General features: G+C 46.5%; 1 protein-coding gene across 5 annotated transcripts in view; it reads left to right on the top strand.

The window, feature by feature from the left end:
- hipk2 (homeodomain interacting protein kinase 2) overlaps window positions 1–19,539 on the top strand; it is a 72,215-nt gene extending 52,676 nt beyond the window's left edge. For 2 of the 5 annotated variants that reach the window (XM_034587273.1, XM_034587272.1), the window contains exons 4-15: window positions 441–560; window positions 3,035–3,121; window positions 6,509–6,693; window positions 6,841–6,994; window positions 9,070–9,295; window positions 10,015–10,136; window positions 13,405–13,535; window positions 14,521–14,703; window positions 14,845–15,171; window positions 16,376–16,617; window positions 16,724–16,875; window positions 16,988–19,539. In XM_034587273.1, the coding sequence (XP_034443164.1) occupies window positions 441–560; window positions 3,035–3,121; window positions 6,509–6,693; window positions 6,841–6,994; window positions 9,070–9,295; window positions 10,015–10,136; window positions 13,405–13,535; window positions 14,521–14,703; window positions 14,845–15,171; window positions 16,376–16,617; window positions 16,724–16,875; window positions 16,988–17,452 (2,394 nt within the window). In that variant the 3' untranslated portion in view covers window positions 17,453–19,539. The remainder of the gene's footprint in view (window positions 1–440; window positions 561–3,034; window positions 3,122–6,508; window positions 6,694–6,840; window positions 6,995–9,069; window positions 9,296–10,014; window positions 10,137–13,404; window positions 13,536–14,520; window positions 14,704–14,844; window positions 15,172–16,375; window positions 16,618–16,723; window positions 16,876–16,987) is intronic. The other 3 variants (XM_034587276.1, XM_034587275.1, XM_034587274.1) reach the window with 3 other exon arrangements.
- Window positions 19,540–21,775: the final 2,236 nt, after the last annotated feature.

Raw genomic sequence — 21,775 nt, 5'->3', positions numbered from 1 at the left:
GAGCCACTTGTCCAATTAGCGCAGCCCCTGTGCTCCAGAGCAAGACATCGCCGTGTTCCCCACTCTCTATCAGTCAGATGAGGCTCAGTGGGAAAACCTTCAGCAAGTTGTGCTCCATCACTGAACAAGCTCGTCTGAGTTTTTTATTTTTTTTCACGGGTCTGAAAACTTAGCAAAGTGTCTCATTTACAAGTCTCAAATCAATCTTCGACTCTTGAGCGGAGGTCATGTTTGGGTGCTGTGCATATATCAGCCAGATACGTTTGGATTAGTTAATGTCAGCCCAGATTTTCAAACTGCCAAAAGAACATCCTTCTTAAAGTTTTAGCCGTTCTGCAGCGGGGGGGGGGACGACGACTCACAGTTCTCTCCAATTAAATGCAAAATATGGTTCAATCATGCATGTGATGTAACTGGATTTTTCATCGTCTGTCTTGCAGATCCGGTACATCTCCCAGACGCAGGGTCTGCCTGCAGAGTATCTGTTGAGTGCAGGGACAAAGACCACCAGGTTCTTCAACAGAGACCCCGACTCCACCTATCCCCTCTGGAGACTCAAGGTAAAGCTGGAACGACACAGATGCATCCACACACACGCCCACAAAGACTCCCAGCTGGAGGCATCAAGAAACATCTTTTGTAGCTGCACCGGTTCAATGAGATAATGGCCACGAAACGCACAGAAGTCTTTTGAAGATTTATTTTTCTCTCACTCCGTTTTCCTCATTAGACTCTGTGAAAACTAGAAAAATAAAAGAACAAAGGTTTCAGACATACATCTCTCCATAGTTTTTCTGAAAGTCTCTCGAGTTAATGTCCCTCGATAAACATGTCAGCACAACAGAAATGTGCCGAAATTAAATTTAATATCAAAATGTTCAAATACAGTCACTTAAACAAGTATTACGCACAAACAATGAAATACAGTTACTGTGTTCGCCTCTTCAACCATGTAGAGAACGTGGTTATTCTAGGATCAGATGTGTTTTCTCTGCGTCCATGTTAGCTATATCCCATAATGCAAAGCTTACATACGTAACCTCTGTGTACTGTGACTACTTACATCACACATCAAATGAACTGTACACTTTTAACCTCTTATTTATTACACTTTAAATCAATTTTAATGACAGTATGAACTCACATGCTTATCTATGACATGAAATATATAAAATGAATTATTTTACGAACGTGTCTCTCAGGCGGAGACATCTTTGTAGGACGAAGGTCAAAAGCTGATGTTAATATTCCAGAAACTCTGGATACACCATGTGAGCCACAGACGGACCTATTCCTGGATATAAACAAAGCACGAGGATAATCAGAGCAAAATGGATCAGTGCGAGAGGATTTGACAAATGGAAAACCAGCCTGGTGAATCCAGCTCAGAGTCTTTTCTTACCCCCTGCCACCGTCCCTTTATGTAGGCCACCCAATGAGGAGGTCTTTTTTTTTTTCACCCTGATTAACTAAAACTGTGTGTGTCACGCGGCGAATTTGCGCGCCAAGTTCTCGACTGTGTCAAATTGCAAACGCTGATCCATCTCTGCAGGGTACGACGATGTTTCTCTGCCTTGGACTGATCTCTTTCTTTAAAAAGGCTACATCTAGGAGTTTCTTATGAGGGCCATGAACATACCACACTGACATCAGCTGAAGGTGGTGATAGTGAAACGAAGACACATTAAGTGCATAGTGAACATTCTTTCAAGTCTGCCGCCCACAGGCTTTTTAGCAGGTGCCAGGTAAACAGGTTTTCACGTGTTTGCTTAGGTTAAGAATTTCTCAATCCTCAATTAAAACTAAGACATGTGGGCTCCTGAGGCCTTTTGAAAACACATTGTTGTCGGTTAAAAATAGATAGAGTCGGAGATCCTGAAAGACAGATAGATTATTAGTCAGGGATAAATTCTTCTGATGCTTATCGCCGCCATTACCTCTTTGAAAAACAGTGGAGTGACTCATGGGAAGTGTTGGGACGGATCCACCTGGTAGAGCCTCCGTTGCTCGGGGGGTAGAAGGACACATTTGTCTGCCGCACTTGGAGGAACCTTCGAATTGGGACAGTCTATCACGCCCGCTGTGACGTAATTGGTCAACAAATGTGGCTTCTGAAGGACGCGGCCCCCGAATTGAGACACAGTTATGAAGACTTATCAGCCTGTGGACAAGTGAACTAATGTAGTTAGCATGACTTTAATACTGCGCCATCGGGTTTATAGTAATGCTGCTGCTGAAATACAATTTGATGGCATATGATGTTCATTGTTTTAGGAAATATGACTCTATTATATCTAGAAGTGTATTGATCGGCTTTTCCCCATTGTCTAGTGCTTAAAAGTAAATAAGAATCATACTGTCGAATCACATATTTGGAAACAGATTGCTTAAAAAAAACGTACTTAACAAATCAATAGGAATTGAAGGAGAAGCAAATCGGCCCTGATAATTAATTTGAACTCACCGCTGATGTAACTCATCTTGATTTTCAGGTGGAAAGTCAAACATCAAGGCTCGGTCCTGACCACTTTTTATCTCAAGAGTGATTGCTCAGCTTCACTTTGACCTTGCCATGTGTTTCCATGTAAAAGCAGCTGCACTGCTTCGCTGACTCTAATTAAAACTATCATGTGTTCAGTCAGGAGGTTTCTGAAGTCGACGCAGATTTGTTTTGTGTAAATGTTCAACCTTTGAAAGAGGAGGATCACAAAGCGTTCATTCCTGCATTTTTCATTTTCATATACTTTATGTAAATGCGTCGCCCCGTGAACTTGTGCAAAACGTTTCTTTTTGTGTAGCGCAGCGTGCACTCGCGCTCCGTGTGAGACTGTGTGCGCCTCCACGTGCAGTCTCCCCGTCTTCCCTGGCTGTTAGATGAGTGTTTGTGTGCTACCCCAGGGTTGCTCAGAGGGCGAGCCGAGTCCTGCTGCACATCAACAACAAGAGGCCGTAATGAGCCAAATGTAAATAGTGCGTTTCCAGAGGGGAAGTGTGATGGGATTTGGGATGAACATCTGCTTCTTGTCTCCCACAGACTCAAGACGACCATGAGGGCGAAACGGGGATCAAGTCGAAGGAGGCTCGAAAGTACATCTTCAACTGTCTGGACGATATGGCGCAGGTATGCTGTTAACAGAATCACAAAGCTTGACTCTTCCCTTCCTACAAAAAAGATGTTTTTTTTGTTTTTTTTGACACTCTCTTCAATCACATCCGCCTGTCTCGCATTTGAAGCTTCCTCTGACGGGGGGCTGCTCAGATCTCAGGCCAGTTTGATCCATCACACCCCGAGAACTATCTATCAAATATGTGAAGTCCTTTTAAAATATTTATCCTTTTCCATGCTTCGACTCCAGATGCGGGCGTAGCTCTGCTCCGCTGCTATATAGAGTTTTACAGAGCGAAATGAAAGCAGCTGTCCACCGAAACCCCTCCTCGGGTCCGCCTCTGCTCTTCGTTTGACTTAACCACGATCTAATAAGTCACAGGCGGACATTTGAGTCGAACATGTGGCGAGGCTGGTTAGCTTGTTTGATAAGTGCAGTTTGCTCTCTTATTCAAGCAGGAATGAGTGTTGTGGCTACGTCTTCACTTTGTACGTCTGCGGCGCATGTCAGCATGTCGAGGGGCAAGGGGACAAAATGTTTATCTCTTACACACACACACACACACACGAAGGAGGAAACACATACGTGCACACATTCCAGAAGGTCCCGACCAGTTTTTCCGACCGGCTCCGTGGGACCCGCACCACGCTGTGTCTGCATGACTCAGCTGGTTAGCGCCTCGCTCCACGCAGCCCTGCACGTCACCTGCCTGAATCTGTTTAGGAGATCTTACATAAACCACAGGAAGTGACTTATATAGCCAACGTCTATATGGAGAAGTGTTGTCACAGAACATCTAATGTCACTTTCCTCTGTGACTCAGTGGGAATTTGTCCCTCCACGGTGGGAAAGTTCACATGCAGCCCTGACATTTTGATAGGACGTGCCTGACAGTGAGGCGATAGTGAGTGTTGTTTTGTTCGCCCTCGCTCGGCCAAATACTGGTTCTGCTGGCGGATATGGCAGCAGTGATGGAAAATTACAATGTTTTTCCCAGGCCCCCTTTAGGATATCTTGACAGTTACTCTGTTGTCATCGCGCTCCTCCGTCCTGCCTCCGAAAATGACTCGCCCGAGAGATAAGCGTTAAGCAGGTGAATTGTTTCTTTTGGAATATGGTCACCTCGGTGCAAAGCCAGCAGCAGCAGCCTCGGTCTGAAGCTGTCTGTGTGGATATATGCAACACACCAAACTACTTAAGTTATGGAGACAATTATGGTTGTCCAGTAGCGCCCAGGGCCGCTGTCATGCCTGTCTGGAATAACATGCTGTCGGCTGGGACAGGAAGCTGCCTGGGTTTGTTGAATTTACAGTTACCGTACACACACACGCACACACACACACTCTCTCATGGAGGGTTTAATGAAACCAACCTGCACTGGTATGATATCCCCTGGGTCATCTCTGTCTCCGACGCTTCAAGCTCTGTGTCCCATCTTCCTCTCACTGTTGCAGACAGACCGGGCTTACTACAAAAACACAGAGGAGCTACCGCAGAGCAGCACAAGCTTAATGTGGGAGAAAACTGCCTGTTTTGCCCCCATCTCACTATGCTGACCGTATAAACAAGGCAGCCTTGTGGACATCTGTCTCCGCGTGTATAATGGATGATCTAGCTGAAGGCCCTGCAAGACAGAAGGGGCTAGGTGCCAGGAAGAGATAATGAACCTCCTCTCAGTCGTGGGAAATATGGGGAGGCTTTAGTCACAAGTATATCTAATTTGAGTAAATCAGAGACCGTCTTACAGCAAATTCAGGAACCATGGTGGAGGTAGAGGCGAGACAGGCCGGAACCGCTTTAAAATGGATTCACTTTCATCTGCAATCCCTCAATATCTCTGCTGATAGCAGCGAAGCCACGGCAGGAGGGGCAGCATGTCCCTCGCCTTATCGTCCCCTCATTACATGCACTTACAGCAATGCACTCCTTCCTTTCTTCTATTCCTCCTCCTACTGGGGAAATGAAGTCTGTACAGATGGATCTGTGCACGGTGTGGTGCCGTGTAGACGACGGGCCTGCACCTCGCAAGCCGAGCTCCGCATCTCCTGAGGTGCGGCCCGATCTGTCCCCCTGCTCGACATCTGCCATCCCTGCCCTTGCTCCGCTGTAAACAGCAGTTGACATGCGAGACACGCAAGGCTGACCATGTTAGCTGCAGCCCCTGTGTTCATATGCAGCCTTTTTCATTAAGATTTGGAAATGTGAAAACGTTGCCTCTCTCTGTTAGCGGAGCATGAAGATGTGGTTCCTCTTTAGTAAATTCACACGCTTAAATTAAATCAGTGACAGCAAGCTTCCCTTTCACTGTTCCTGTTATCCTGATTATTGTGGCGCACCTTCGGCCAACTCCCAAACCGCTTTGCATGTGCCACCAAACTGTGCATGTGTACATTTCCCAAAGTCATCTCTTCCACTGGCAGAGGACAATGTGATTATTTCTCACCTCATTCTGCAGATTATTCCTTTATCGCAGCCAGCGGAGATGGCAAGCAGAGAGGAATGGTTACAGAGCCTGAATAACCTGCACGGAGAAAGAAAATTTAATCAGATTTGCAGCGTTGACGGGCAGCACATCTGATAGCCCCTGGAGCAGGCCTACAGATAAGCGCTGCGTCCTTATGAAAAACAGGCCTGCTACCTCTGCATGGCAGTCACAATAAACAAGGCTGCCTGTCCCTGTCGCTGTCCTTGCATCGCCTGACAACCTGCTTGTTCGCTTAAACCCAGACAGGATATATCATGACCTTGTCCTGCTTCCTTCATTACATGCATTCCTTCACAAACCTAAAAGCCAAACCAGAACCCAGAGTTAGCTTCCTGCCTAGCAAATCAATTCCTGCCAGCTATGTACTTTCGCATTAAAACAAATATGTCCCTCTTTCCCTCGTATTTATCCACAACCCAAGCTGCAGTGTTTAATTGAAATGAAGCAACGTGATATTCCTCATCGGCTTCCCAGAGCTGCCTCAGATCATATTTAGGTTAAGTTGTCTCATGTCAGCTCTTTCAGAGGCACTGAGGAAATTGTGTCCTACGTGAAAGGCTTCTTTTTACGACCCCGCTAATGGCGGCATTTATTGGCGTCATGTTTTTTGTTTGTTTTCACATCTTTGGAAATAGATACAAATCTCAGCGAAGGCGCCAGGAGATATTTCAGGCGGCGCTATGAATACCAGTGCAAATGTTTATAATGTCACTAAGGTGCAAGGTTATCACTGGGCTCTGCAGCACACAAACTGACACCCTAACTGATGAGGCCTTGTGAGTATTAATAGGTCTCTCTATGGGAACGAACTGCAGGAGCGATTTGTCTCTCTGTCGTCTGTACAAACATCAGAGACCTTGAATACTCAATCACCCGCTTGAAATCCTGTGTTTGTGTGTTTGTCCCGCGCGTCCAGGTGAACATGGCGTCGGATCTGGAGGGGACCGAGATGCTGGCGGAGAAGGCCGACCGGAGGGAGTTCATCGACCTGTTAACCAAGATGCTGACCATCGACGCGGACAAGAGGATCACCCCCATCGAAACGCTCAACCACCCCTTCGTCACCATGTCACACCTCCTCGATTTCCCGCACAGCACACAGTACGAGCTCTTGTTGTTTTGCATAATTATCATCTCGAAACAGTGCGGCAACATCTGTCGAAAAGACTCAAGACGCTCATTCCCTGTCCGTCCGTCCCCCCCCCCCCCCCCCCCCCCCGCTCTCTCTCTCTCTCTCTCTCCGTGCAGCGTGAAGTCATGCTTCCAAAACATGGAGATCTGTAAGCGTCGTGTCAACATGTACGACCAGAGCAAGACGCCCTTTATCACCCACGTGGCCCCCAGCACCTCCACCAACCTCACCATGACCTTCAACAACCAGCTGAACACTGTGCACAGCCAGGTAAAGAACACAAACTCCATCAGTCATCAGTATGCTCCGTGGCCGCCACTGATAATGAACTCCTTCGCTGTCAGATGTCGAGTGTGTGAATTATAGATGCTTTGGTTTACTGCAATTCCACAGTGAGGAAGTAAATGAACGTGGCAATTACATTCTGTCGATAAAAGATACATCTGAAAATAGGTAAATAGTATTAAATAAACGTGTTTAGAATGTGTCAGGATGGATAATTAAAGCTGAGTCCGAACTCTTGAAGAAACAATATGAATGATGCGTTTGCTAACACAGCGAGTCAAATGTCGTCTCAATCAAAAACACCCGAATGTCAGTGATTGAACAGCGTCGCAGCCCGTGAGCGGCGACGTGTCCCTTTGTTCTGTGTTCTTTTCCCCGTTCCTCCCGTCTGTCTGTCTGCACGTTTCCTTTGCTCGCTGGCCTGCCTTTCAGCCGTGGTGCATGTACTTTATATCTGTCTGCCTGCATTTCTGTCTGTGCCCCAGGTCCTGTGGGATTGTCACAAAGTGCTGATTACACACATGACAAGCCCTACTTCCTGCTTGCCTTGCATTCTGGGGCTTTCAGGCCTTAAGAATCCCTTTAGCAGGCTTCCTCTCTTCTCCCTTCCTCTCCCTCCTGTCCTCCTCTCTCTTTTTTTTTTTTTTTTTGTATTCTTCTTTCCTCCCGTTTCTCTGGGTTTGAGCCTGTGGTGCTTTGCCGCTTTACTCACGTTCAGCCGGTGAATTGAAAGTGCTGACTTCTGTCTACCGCGCGTCAAGGTTTTTTTCGAGAGTGCGCTTAGTTACGACTCCCTCCCTCCCCCTCACCCTAACCCCTTTTTTTAGTAAACGGAGTTCTTTATCACCGGCAATATCGAGCCGACTCACGCTGTGTAGCATGCGACAAAATTCCCATCTTGCTGATTTAAATGGATTAGCGTTCCCTCGGCTTGTCTTTCCCGCCGCCCGGCTCTCTGAACATATAGACAGACTTAAGTTCGTGATTTATTCAGCTCGACTCCTTTGCGAGGCTCAGAATGCATCTTTCGCTTGTATTTTGCTGCTTCTGTACTTGTTTATGATGAATGCCAGAGTGCCATATTGATTATGTTTCCTCCCCTGGTGTGCATTGAGCACGCTAAAGAGAGCAAATGAAAAATGAAAGCGCTGTCTCCGTATTTCCCTCCACCCCTATGTACACTTAATGAAAGGGCTAAAATTAGACGGCATCTCGCGGAGCAAATACTACTCGGAGCAAACGGTCTCTTAAAAGCGTTTGTTTGTCTCTGGGAGGTTCCTGGGCGGTCTTGGTATTCCGCATGTCTTATTAATGGTCGTGCTGGAGTTGCCTTACATAAGCTTTCATAATTATAGGGATGTGAAATATTACTCCTGTCAGTCGTATTGATTTGGAGATAGGTAGTGAAGCTGTGACATCACATTGTGCTGCGGCTCATTATATTGACTCATGGTTCTGTAACATGTGAGATATAATAACATGAGCTCCTCTTGTCTTTAAAACTCATTTAAATGTGATAATAGGGGAAAAGGTTACTGCTTTTAAATAGCACTCTGAGACGTATAAAGCATCATTACATTCATATTCAGTATATTGTCACTATATAGACGTTTAGTGTACATTTCCTGTTAAGTGGCACATTATTCTAGTCTTAAATAAAGGCTCAGTAAACACTGTAAATTCAAAACAAGATCAAAATCTCTGTCTGAATTTGCTCTGGTGGCATTTTGCTCATTGATGATTGATTATTCTAAGAATTGTTGCATTGATTGCATCTCTCCTCACGTTCCCTCTCTCCCTCTAATTAATCAAATCAACAATGCGCATATTTTAAGAAGTGTTCAAATCACTCGTCCAATTTCCTCATTCTTCCATCGGCTCTCATCAGTGATGGATGCCCTGCTATCCATCCTGCGGTTGTTTTGTATCTTTGTTATTTTGCTGTTTCCTACCCTGCTTGCTATTCCGCTCTCCCTCCTTGGAGTGCTTCCACTTCCCTGTCATTCCCATCACTACCTCCACTCTCATGATTTTTATTTTGGGTCCCATCATTCCTTTAGGCCACCAACCTGGCTCCCTCCTCCACCAACAATGCCACCCTTTCCTTTGCAAGTCCCGATGTCTCCATACTAAACTACCAATCTGCACTCTACCAGCCTGCAGCTGCCTCCATGGCAGCAGTGGCCCAGAGGAGCATGCCCCTGCAGCCGGGGGCTCCTCAGCTCTGCGCCGCCCGGCCCGACCCCTTCCAGCAGGCGCTCATCGTCTGCCCACCTGGCTTCCAAGGTAAGAGAGAACTGACGAGTCGGTTTGCATTAGCCAAAGTGAGCTGTGTGGTGATCTGTGAGAAACGCAAGGTCATGGGTACATGAAACAGAACAGCCTGTGATATGAAGAGAAAACACAATACAGCTGCATATTAGTTAAAACCTAAGAGCAGCCTTTGTTTTAAGCATTTATCTGATGCCATAAATATATGACTACTCTGTTTGAGCTCTGTCTCTGGGCCCAGACAGTCCCTCTTTTACTCGCATTTGTCTTTTTGTTTTGCAGCTTAAGCCTATCACCAGACAAACAGAGAGCAGCAGTGATTTAATGATAAGTTGATGAGGCAGTTCATCATTTGAAAGGAAATTTAATATCTTTGTGAAATGCTTACTCACACCCCTTTTGTCTCCTCTGTGTATGCACTGGGAGGACAGAAGGACTCCAAGGCATTATTGTATCTGTTTATTTATTCTTTCTGTGGAATGGCTGATTCTATTATCCTTAACAATTGTTATTCCATTGCCATGACTACTGTTTTTGTTTTTCTCTGTAGCATTGCTATATTTGAACATAGGGTTTTGACATCTGTTGAATGCAGATACATCAGCTTTCATTATATGTATATGTCGTTATATGTGGAAGATTGCAGATGCAGCAAGACGTTGTTTGTTGATGTGGAGGGCACTGCTGTACTTATTTGTTGACTTCCTCGATGCATGTGCTTAATTTGTGCACAGGGCTGCAGGCGTCCCCTTCCAAGCACACCAGTTACTCTGTGCGGATGGAGAACGCCGTTCCCATAGTGACGCAGGCCCCTGGTGCCCAGCCCCTGCAGATCCAACCTGGTCTGCTTACACAGGTAGGAAGATCACGGAGAAAACTGAAAGAGTTTTGTGGGTCTTAACAATACCGCTGCCTGTGCAACTTGGAGCTGCTCACATTCAAACAAAGCTCTCCACATGCTTTTTTTTTTTTTCACAAGCCCTTCACTAAGAATAGTATCTTATCGATGGAGGCTGGAAATTACTCAGTGTTCGTGACCCTGCTCCCGCTGGCAGCTGTTTTTTTCCTGAGCGCTCTTCTGTGCATTGCTCCCTGCCTCTCTCTCTCTCTCTCTCTCTCTCTCTCTCTCTCTCTCTCTCTCTCTCTCTCTCTCTCTCTCTCTCTCTCTCCCCCCCCTCGCTCCCTCTGCTAACCCGCTCTCCTGGAGGCTGAGGCTGCCACGGTCTGATGCACACGAAGGCAGGAGCCTTTCACACAGAGTGGGCCTTCACTGGAGCCTGCACAGTGGAGCCGGAGCTTTAGCTGCTAATATACAGTTGTTGGAAGTAACAGGGAGTGACTGTGCATCACTCTCCCTGCACGCATGCACACTGTCGACCACTTCCATTGCCACACCGTCTTTTTCCCTATGGAAATTTCCATGAGGGCTTTAAATATCCCTGAGAATCCAGGGAGTTTGAAGTGCTCCCTTATCTCCAGTTAATCATGCAGTAGGCAGGCAGGAAGCAAGCGCTGTGTGTGTGTGTGTGTGTGTGTGTGTGTGTGTGTGTGTGTGTGTGTGTGTGTGTGTGTGTGTGTGTGTGTGTGTGTGTGTGTGTGTGTGTGTGTGTGTGTGTGTGTGTGTGTGTGTGTGTGTGTGTGTGTGTGTGTGTGTGTGTGTGTGTGTGTGTGTGTGTGTGTGTGTGTGTGTGTATTTCTATGGCGGGTTAATCTGTCAGATACCAAATGGTGATTAGCTCCAGGGCTGGTTCCAAGTCAGGCGCTCCAAATTACAGGCCTCAGAGGATCCTGGAAGGTCAGGGGAAGCTCTGCAGAGGCTCTGCATGACCAGATAACTCACAACATCCCCAGATTCATTGATATGATGGATCTGTCAAATGTAAACATCTTTGTCTTCCCCAGGAAAATACAAGCTACTGTAATTGATGTATCACGTATATAGATCACATGCTGCCGCCACGTCCTGCAGGTGTTCACTGCAGCCTCATGTCTGCACACATGTTAAACAAAAACAGGCACTAGTTAACGTAAGCAGATGGTTTATATAGGCCAGTACACCTAATAACTGGGTGTGTGCGTGTTTCTCCATGTTTATTGCTTTACTGTGGGAGGTCTCACTGGCTTGGCTGAGGCATTGTTTGCCTCTTTCCTGCATCCTCCCCACCTGTGCCCTCACCCACCCGCTGCTCACCGCCACCTCTCCTGCACCCTTCGCTTACCTGGGGCCCATGCAAGGTGACCCCCTGAGCTCTTTGGGTGTGTTGTGAGAGGAGGCAGAGGGAAGGAGGCTCCAAGCAGGGAGGCAGCGAAAACCAGCAGGACCTTTATCTGGTGCAGGAATGCAGAAAATGTGGAAACAATTGGGGAGTGAGAGCCGGGGCTTTCAAAGCCCCGAGGTGACAAAGGGTTTTCACCCAGGGAGTGTAGGTCGAGGTGGGAGGCGGTGGGCCGCTGATAGTGATGGTGGGCTCGGAGAAGAAAGAAAACCGTCCCTTAACTGGGTTACCATTTCAGGGCAGACAGGCTGGTTACACAACACAGACGCCTTGTACAAGAGGCATGTAGAGTGCCAGGAAGGGTGATAGAGGGAGCAGCATGAGGAGCAGGAGATGGATGGATGTATTAGTGACTCCTAATGGCATGTTGATAAAAGGCCTCGGACGTGTTCTTAGATGTAAGACCATCTCCAGCTCCAGAATGTTCCATTAGAGACGTCAGTCATCAGCGCACAGACAAGGAGCTGTGCTGGCCTGCAGCTGCCCCCCTGCAGCACTTCAACTACACACACGGGCTGCTCTTAGCTCTGCAGCCGACCTCAGACAAAAACAATTCAACATCCACAAACCTGCAGCCAGACGACAGAACAGAGCAGCCACTTAAAGTCAGAATATAGTGGGAACAAATGAAAATTAAGGTAAAGGTTAAGATAAAGTTAAAGATAAAACTAAGGTAAAATATAGTTGCTCTGCTACATGCATAAATTACCTGCTTTCATTTAGCGTGCTCCCTCTTTCTCTCTTCCTCTCCTACTCTCTCTCCTCTCTCTGTCTCTCTCTCTCTCCCTCTGTTTAAACATGTGCGTCGCAGTACATACTGATGCTGTTGTAAATAGATGTGCAAATGGTATTAAAGGAACAATTCATTAGCCCTGACATTAAAGTGCTAATCAATAGCACTGCATTAAACTATTAGGGTTACACACACACGGCAGCGCACAAACATGCTCAGGCAGGCATGCGCACACACACTCATCCTGGCACATCTCGGGGGGGAATTATGCCCGATACTCCTCCAGCTCCGCATCAGAAATACAAAGTAGCTTCTTTATAAGCAGCTTGAATAGGCTGATGAATTTAATTAGAATATAGGTTGATTTGACTTAAGTCCAACGCATAATCACGGTAGCTGGAAGACGCACACACACACACACATAAAGCTGTAGGCTCAGTCACTCTCATACACAAGCACACAAAGACCTGCTCTTATCTCTTTTGTCTCCTTGAAGCTGGCGGAGTTCATTTTGCATGCCCACTAGCAAGTTTGAACCAGCTGTTACGCACTTTTGAGAAGATACAGTCATTTATCACAACACCCTCAAACCAATCAGTCAGGTCCACTGAGTTTCTTTTCTTCACACATTTTGATTGTGAAAAAAAAAAGAAAAGAAAAATCAATCATGGTCATGTGCAGTCCTGTGAAAAGTAGAATGGCACTCAGTAGATCGTGAACCGCCGCCGACGCCCAACAGTCCCTTTTAAATTCAATCAAGCTGCACACTCGTGGATAACAGTCCCTTCAATGTGATACAGAAATGTTGGAAATGTAAAAGATAATATATCTCAAAGTATTAACGAAAGTGACAAAAATTCCTGAATCCGCCCCTTTGTCCAGATCCACACCAAACTTGTATTGGTTCTTCCTTAACTGTCCCACCCTTCCACCAGGTTTCATTAAAAATGTGTTGACTAGAGGTAACAAATTGATATATTCACAATTTTCCAACATGGCAGCTGACAATTTTGTTTGTGTCTCCTCTTTCTGTCCTTTCAATCCCCCCCCCCCCCTCCTCCCTCGTCCTCTCCCCCTCTTTGTCCGTCCCCCCGCTCTGTGTTGTCCTTCCTCAGCAGGCCTGGCCCAGCGGCACCCAGCAGATCTTGCTGCCTCCTGCCTGGCAGCAGCTCACCCACACCTCAGTCCAGCATGCCACTGTCATCCCCGACTCCATGAGCAGCGCACAGCCTCTCGGCAACTGGAGGTGAACACCGCTTCCTTTCTGATTTGTATTTTTTTAAAACCTGCTCCCAGCCAGTTTAATCCGTCACCGATACTTTGATGTCTGAATATTGTGGTCTACACCTTTTTGGACCCACCCTTCTTCACACAGGATTTAGCTGGATAAATATATTTCCAAAAGGTTGACACATCAAATTTAAAAATCAAAGCCCTCTGTAAATCCAAGTCACGTAATCCAGTAAGTGGAAAGTGTGTAGTTGTGTTTTGTCGGATAAATAGATTTCAAAGGCCAGCAGTGGTTTTATGGCCTTTATAGGTCAAAACATGCTATAGGAAGATGGCACGGCATCGAGCTGATTGACCGTGGAGTCTCTCCCTCCCTGACAGCTTGTCCTTTATCTTCAGTGAATCACAGTCCCCCACGTGAACACTGGTGCTTTTATAAGAGCGGCTCTACCTCAGGGAGATGGGGTATATGTATATGTAGAGACATCATGTGGAGTACAGCCTGTCAGGGAGACGACTTAATAAATGGATGGATAGGTGGAAGAGGGCAATCTGCAGGGAGATGAGGAGGATGCAGGTATATAATGTGAACGTGTGGAAGGCTGCTGGGGCCGTGCACGCTGAGATGCATTCAGAGCTGTCCATCTGTGACCAGACACCACCCTCCCCATCCCTCTCCCTCCCTTCCCCGGCCAGTGGCAGCTCTGTTGTCCTCTGAGAGGCGACGGGAAAGTGTCGCACTTCCTCTGCAGAGCTATCGCTCCACAGCTGCTGGTGTCAGCTCCTCTGCCCTCCCTCCCTGCTCTCGCTCCCTCTCCTCCTTCGGTCGTCTTTTGAAAAGTTGGCTGCTGCCACCGGCTGGCTTCTGTGGGAAATACTCAATCTGTCCTTATCCTCTCCCCGACCCTGTGTTGGATCTGATACAGTGCATGAATGTGTTTTTTCAGTATTTCTTGCAGCGATACTTTACTTACTGGTTTCTGATGTGTTTTTTATTACAGGAATTCCCACCCTCATGGCAGCCATTATAATCCCATCATGCAGCAGCCAGCCTTGTTGGCTGGACACGTCACACTCCCATCCAACCAGACGCTTAATGTGGGAGTGGCACATGTTATGAGGCAGCACTCGACCAATAACAACTCCTCTTCCAAAAAGAACAAACAGCACCAGATGAGTGCCAGGTACTATTCAACAGTCTCACTATAAATCTCCATCCTGTCAGAAAAAGATCATCACAAAAACATCATGAAGTCTCGTTTTGATTTCTGAGGTTTTTGATCTTCAGCTTCTCTGACTTCACCCCATCTCTGTCTCTCCGTCAGGAACATGTCGGCCTATGAGGTGTCGTCCTCGCAGGCCGTGCTGTCCCCGCAGCGCTCAAAGAGGGTGAAGGAGAACACGCCCCCGCGTTGCGCCGTGCTGCAGAACGGCTCGGCCCCCAACAACTGTCCGCCCCCGCAGCCATGTGGCGGCAGCGGGTGGGGGGCTGGCGAAGCAGAGCAGGCCTCCAGCACCACGCGCGACCATCAGCACCAGCACCACGTCCCCAGACAGACCATCATCATCCCCGACACGCCCAGCCCCGCAGTCAGCATCATCACCATCAGCAGCGACACGGATGAGGAAGAGGACCGGAAACAAAACAAACGGTCTGTTAATGGGATTTGTTTCACACACAACTTGAGCTCAACAGAGTTTTTTCATTTTACTATGATTTGCTCCTTTATAAGAGATTTGCAGGCTTTCCACTGCAACATAAACGTCCATAATAACAACATCTCAAGGGGCTACAGACTTAGATCAGCTAAGATTAAGACTAAAGAGTCTTTGCAAAAACATGGCGTTCATCTGTTTTGACTTTGGATAAAGAAATGTTCTCACCAATGCCAACATAACTAAGAATTCTCTGTCATCTTTTTTATTCTAGAGTTCAAAGTAGCATATAACATACTGACGGCATTTCCAGCAACAAATCTTTGTGTATCTGCAAAATATGGTTTGATCTAAAGTCTTTAAATTAGTCAAACAAACATGATGACATGTCAGTGACATAACCCAGCTGGTGCGATGTGTTAGTATCGGTATGAGATGTTAGCGGGAATGGGAAGTGACAGAAAGTTAACAAGCAAATGCAAAAGAGAGATTTGCTACTTGCTAAAAGAAATCAGATTTTTTTTGTCTCACTTTAGATTAACATGTTCACTCAGATTGAAAACTTGGCTGCAGAACATATGATCAAAGAGCCATCCATCCATTGTCTTCCGCTTATTCAAGCTAGTAAGTAGGGTAATCCAGGAATCCCTCTCCCCAGCCACGCTCTTCCTGGGGGATCCTGAGGCCTTCTCAGCGAGATGTGGGTCTTACCCGGGTCTCCTTCCAGTTGGCTGTGCCTGGTAAACCTGGTAAATCCTGACCAGATGCCCGAGCCACCTCAACTGTCCCCTTTCGACCTAAAGGAGCACAGTTCTACTCCGAGCTCCCGCCAGATGTCTGAACTAATTTCTTCCGCTTGTATTCACATTGTCGTTTGTCCGGTCACTTCCCAGAGCTCGCTGTGACAGGCGAGGGTAGGAACATAGCTGTTAAGACAAAAACCTTGTAGTTCAGCTCCTTCTTCACCATAACGATCTGGTAGCAAGATTGCAACCGGACCCCGAGATTCTCAAACTCCTTCACTTGGAGCAACTCACCCCCAACCTGGAGAGAGAAATCCTTGATTTTCCAGCAGAGAACCATGGCCTGATCAAAGATTGATAATTATAGATATAGTCAAATTTAACTACCGTCTCAAATGTGTTCCTAGTTATTGGAATTGATTTAGCATTCTAAGTTACTTTCCTCTTCTTCCTCCAGCTCAACTTCAAAGCAAAGGAAGAATGTCATCAGCTGCGTGACGGTCCATGATTCCCCCGACTCTGACTGCTCCAGCAACAGCCCCTACACTGTGCAGTCCAGACCCCCCAACAACAACAGCTACGACACAAAGACCACCATACTGGACAACTACAACAACGGGAACCCCCGCACCATCATCATCCCCCCTCTCAAGACCCAGAACATCGAGGTCCCGATTGAATGTGAGCGCCTGATGACAGGTAAGAGACGCAATCTCTTTCCTGACCCTAACACCTCATACTATGTTGTTAGTTAATAAAAGCTGCTGCTTCCCAATCAATCAAACCTGTGTCCTCTCCTTCGCAGATGCAATGAACCATCATAATTCAGCTTACAAGTTCAAATCCAACATGATGTCTGGCAATAATCACATACCAGGTTGCATCACTGGAGGGTCCTACCGACAGCAGCGCTCAGGGCCACACCCCCTCCAGCAGCAGCCCCTCAATCTCAGCCAGGTACAGAGAAACATGTCGATCAGTGTGATGTGTGTAAACAACCTCAGGAACAGGTTTTAAGCAGAGTATTCTAACCTTTTGGGATGTTTTATTCTGTCATCCTCTCCTCCAGGCCCAGCAGCACATGGTAGCAGAGCGAAACGGAGGTCATCGGCGCCAGCAGGCCTACATCACCCCCACCATCGCCACTCAGGCCCCGTACTCCTTCCATCACAACAGCCCCTCTCACACGGGGAACATCCACCCGCACTTGGCTGCCACACACCTGCCTAGCCAGCCCCACCTCTACGCCTACACAGCCCCCGCTGCTCTGGGCTCCACCGGAACAGTGGCCCACCTGGTGGCGTCGCAAGGCACGGCGCGCCACGCGGTCCAGCACGGAAGCTACCCGCCCAGCATCGTCCACCAGGTCCCAGTCAGCATGGGCCATGGCGTGCTGCCCTCGCCCACCCTGCACCACAGTCAGTACCAGGCCCAGTTTGCCCACCAGGCCTACATCAGCGCCTCGCCCGCCTCCGCTGTCTACACTGGATACCCGCTGAGCCCCACCAAGGTCAACCAGTACCCATACCTCTAGAGAAGACACTGACTGACACTGGAGAGCCTGACCCAGCACTGCTGCTTCCCCCTCGAACCCGCCCGCACCCCCTTCGACGCCCTAAACATCCTCTCCTCAACCTCAGACATAAACAGGGACAGAGGAACATGCAATCCTCGCAAAACTTCACGTATAACTTGAAGATGTAACGAGAGAGAAAAACAAACGAAAAGATTCACAGCCTCTCTGGAAAGGAAAGATGGGGGTTGGTTTTTTGAGGGGTACTGTTCAAGATGTTTTCTTTCACTTTTTGTTTTCTTCTTCCTGAAAAGGGCCAGTTTTTGTTTTTTTTACTTCCCTATTCTTCGCTTTATTTTACGAGGAAAGAAACGTCTCATTAGTTTCGCAGGGAGGTTTTGAACGAGGCCTTTTGGGACAGCGGAGATTTTCTGGTTTGTTTTTCTTTTTTCTTTTCCCCTCTTCAATTTGGGAAGTGACTGTTGAACAGGGGTTACTGACTGGAAGTTTGGAATCCCAAGAGATTTTTTGGGAGAAGGTGAAATACGGAAACCTGCTGCTCTTCAAAGAAAAAAAAATATTGATGGCCTTGAACTGTCTTAATATTTCCAAATCATTCATGGCGTGGGGAGTAAAGAGAAGAGAGGCATCTTCCCCCACTCCACCTTCTCCGGTCGAGGAGGCTTCTGGAAATATAACCAACAGAAGACAACAAACTTTTTCGTGTATTTATAGATATTTGTTTTTTCTTTTGTTTTGTTTCACCGTTACGATGATACTTCAGTTTTAGCTAGGTGTCTTAGCTGGGCCCCGTTCTTAGAATGTAGCAGTCAGCACCTGTTTGTTTGAAGATTATTTTATCTCCTGATACCAATAGATTTATTTGTTCCTTTTACTTTCAATGTGATTGCACAAAGTGGTTATAATAACATAGGCATGTACAACGTGATTGTCTGTGTGTGCTACTGTCAGCCATGCGTGTGTAGTCCACTCCCTCAGAACCCTCTTCAGTCTGTAGGTTTTTGACCATTGTTCCCTCGTAGTGCCTTACAGATATAACAACACAGTTTACTCGGCTTGGATCCTGAAAGCCACAAGAGACTATAGCTATACTTAGAGAGACATGATTCCCTGGTTTCCACATCCGAGTCGGGGCAGTTGTAGCTCTCTTCCAGGTGTAGGCGCAGCCCTTGCTGTTTCTCGTCGTTAGCGTAGATTAATGGAGATTAACGTCAGATTCGGTATCACGCTGAGCTCCTTTATGATGTGTGCATGAGATAACTTGCCTGGGGTACTTACCAAAGTCATAGATTAAAATTCTTGTTACACTCGCTCTGGATATTCATGTAAATAGGAAAATGTACAGTATAGCTGTAGCTGTAAACCTCTTATCACGGTGGAACCCCAAGATGTGGCGTTAGTTTGGCATATTTGTTTTTTGGGGGGGAAATCACACAAGGGAATGCATGCGTCGTGATTACAGAGCAGATATTGGAGCTCGGTTTTCCAGGGGATGAGTTGCAGTACAATGTTTTTGCGACACAGTAGAGGTCGGTTTTTTTTGTTGTTGTTGATGTTTTAAAGGTTAAAAGCTAGTCCGAAAGAAGGGCCTGACAGAAAGTGATTGTTGCCATGAGGGTGAGTCTGTGAGGCTAGCGATAGCCCGGCTGCAGCAGAGAGACAGAGTATCGATGGGTTGTTTGAGAGAGAGATGCTGTGTAGACACGAGTGAAGGGGCTGGTTGAGGGCGTGGGGTCAGTTTAGGTAGGGCAAACTCTCTATCTTAAATGGGACTTAAAACGGTAGCAAGTTGGCACTGAGCAGGTTGATAGTAACACTGAGCCCGGGTGGTCGGTAGGAGCCGCGGGAGGCACTGCCTTACCTGAATGCACGCGTAGAATTCTGACATGAAGCCTTTTTATCGTTGTCTCTTTTGTTGTTTTTGTTTTTTTTGGGAAGTCGTTCGTTGTGTTTTGAGGTTTGCGTAGCGTCATCGCAGAGCTGCAGGAAACAGAGCAGACGGGAAATGCCACAGCGTACACCTGGAAGGGCGCCTCGTGGACGATTTGTCGCCACTGTCCATTTGTCTTCGATTAAAAAAAAGGAAAAGAAACCCAGATACACCACAGACACATCGCCACGCCAGCCAGACGGGAAAGCCGAACACTTAGAGAACCAATAGGGCTGTCGCTTTTTTATGTGTTTGCTGCTCGATTTCATTTATTCTCGTAAGCCGACGATACAAATAATCTCCTCTGTTCACCTTTTGTCCTCTTGACCGTGGGCACATCCGAACTCTTAGTGAAGGCCTTCCCCTCTTCTTCATGGTATGCCATAGTACTTGCATTTGAAGTGATTATGTTTGTTTTTTTTGTTTTGTTTTTTAACTTAACATTATCTTGAACTCTTTTGGACATGGCTGTAGTAGGCTACATGTTGTGTTTCATTTTTTAGAGATTGTTGCAATAATTCTTGTGGACGTTTTATCAGAGTATGTGTGTGTTTTTATTAAATGTCAGGCTCATTTCTATTTTGTAACCCGGGGGTTGATGTACAGTGATATTTAGTATTCCATGGAGGTGGGTGCACCTGTGTAAAGTGCTGATGATAGTAAGTGTTGAGTTGATGATAATCCAACAAGGGGGGGGGGGCTCTTATAGATATGTAGGGTGCCACGTGGTCCATCATCCTGGTACTTGTTCCCCCTCTCCACTCTCTCTCTCCCCCCCCCCCCCCCCCCCCCCCCCCCCCCCCCCCCCCGTCAGCTCCAGCATGCAAAGCCTTGGGTCCGGGCACTTAAAGATGTGATTACATTGTACGTTGCCTGTTACATCTTCTCTTGTTCTGTCGTTGTCGTTTTATTTTTATTTTTATTTTATTTGATCTACTTAATTTCCTCTTCGTCATTTGGGGCCTAAGCACATGTGCATAAGGGAGATGATTATTATTTTTTCTTTTCATTGAAATCTTCTGGCTCCTCTGTTTTGAGACAGACTACTGAAACATTCCACTGTTGGAGGGAATTTGGCGTTACCCATGCTACACTGCTGTCTTGTCCCCTGCCCCCCCCTGTCAGAATTTCGCTGTCGCTGCGCTCTTGACTTTTCTTTCCGCTCCTCCCACCAAAGAATGAAGCAGATTGACCATGTACAGCACAGCACAGAACAGTACAAGCAATCCTCTCTACACCATCGCTAGAGCAGATAGGCAATAACTCCTTTTCATGTCGTTGTTTTTTAAAACCCGCCAAGCGAGCGGGTTCCTGCACGGGGAGGATTTAACGTAGCTAACGCACACAGCTCCATCTTGACTTGGTTTCAAATCGTCACATTCAACTTTCTCTGTTGTTTTTCGTTTGACTCCACACACTTGGCCCCTGTCGATAGGCTGACTGATCAATAATGATTATTATTATGAGTAACCTCCTCTCTCCGAATTGTTTTATAAGCCAGTTTTTTTTTTTTTTTTATGTTGTTCATGTTGTAGCTTTATCGGTGTTGTAAGAAAATTAATTTGTAAAAACGTTATCGTGTGACATGGAATAGAATGATCTGTTAAAAATGAATTAATCAAAAAAAAAAGAAGAAAAACGTACCAGGTATACCTTTAAAACCGTGGTCACCTGCACAAAATGAATGTAATATGTGACCCGCGACATCTGAAATGGCTTTAGATTTTCTCTCCTCTGTGGGTGACCACTCATTTGATTTCACTGTTTGTGGCCATGCATGATGCAATAATTATACATCAGATCTCCAGCAGAATCCCATACGAGACAAATAATGTAAAATTACCACTGTCCTCATGATTAGGGGGGGGTTAGAGAATAATCACTATTTTCACAAATGAAAGCATCCAATTAAGAGAAGCCCTGTGTGCGCAGCATTGTGGAGAATAACGTGACGTGTATGATGTGTGTTCATCTTTCACGCTGTTTCACATAACCGATGTTTTGTGTTTGGTTTTTAAAAGGGGGAATCAGACATGTGAGCGTTAACGTAGATTGAGTGACCTTACAATTACCAAAATGTTCTTAAGTAGAGTGTAAAGAAATGTTGTGTGTTGTTGAGGCGAGCGTAGCCTTCCCAGCTAGTGGCTTTATTGTTAGAGTACTGCCTTCTAAAAAAAACAAAAAACAACGATACCTCTGAAGCTTTAAGGTGACATTCGAATCAGAGAAAACAGAATAAGGCAGAATCTCACTCTCTACATAAAGCCTGGCGTTCTTCTACTGAATACACTCAAACTTCCCGAGTTTTGCTCGTGGTGTTATTGTGAATAATAATCTCGGAGAAACACGAGGAAACATTCCTGAGAGCGAACATACAACTCCTCTAAGGTGAC

Source organism: Hippoglossus hippoglossus, chromosome 6, assembly GCF_009819705.1.
Source record: "Hippoglossus hippoglossus isolate fHipHip1 chromosome 6, fHipHip1.pri, whole genome shotgun sequence".
Lineage (NCBI taxonomy): Eukaryota > Metazoa > Chordata > Actinopteri > Pleuronectiformes > Pleuronectidae > Hippoglossus > Hippoglossus hippoglossus.
Note: the sequence above shows the minus strand (reverse complement) of the source record. Positions and strands in the feature narration are given on the sequence as shown.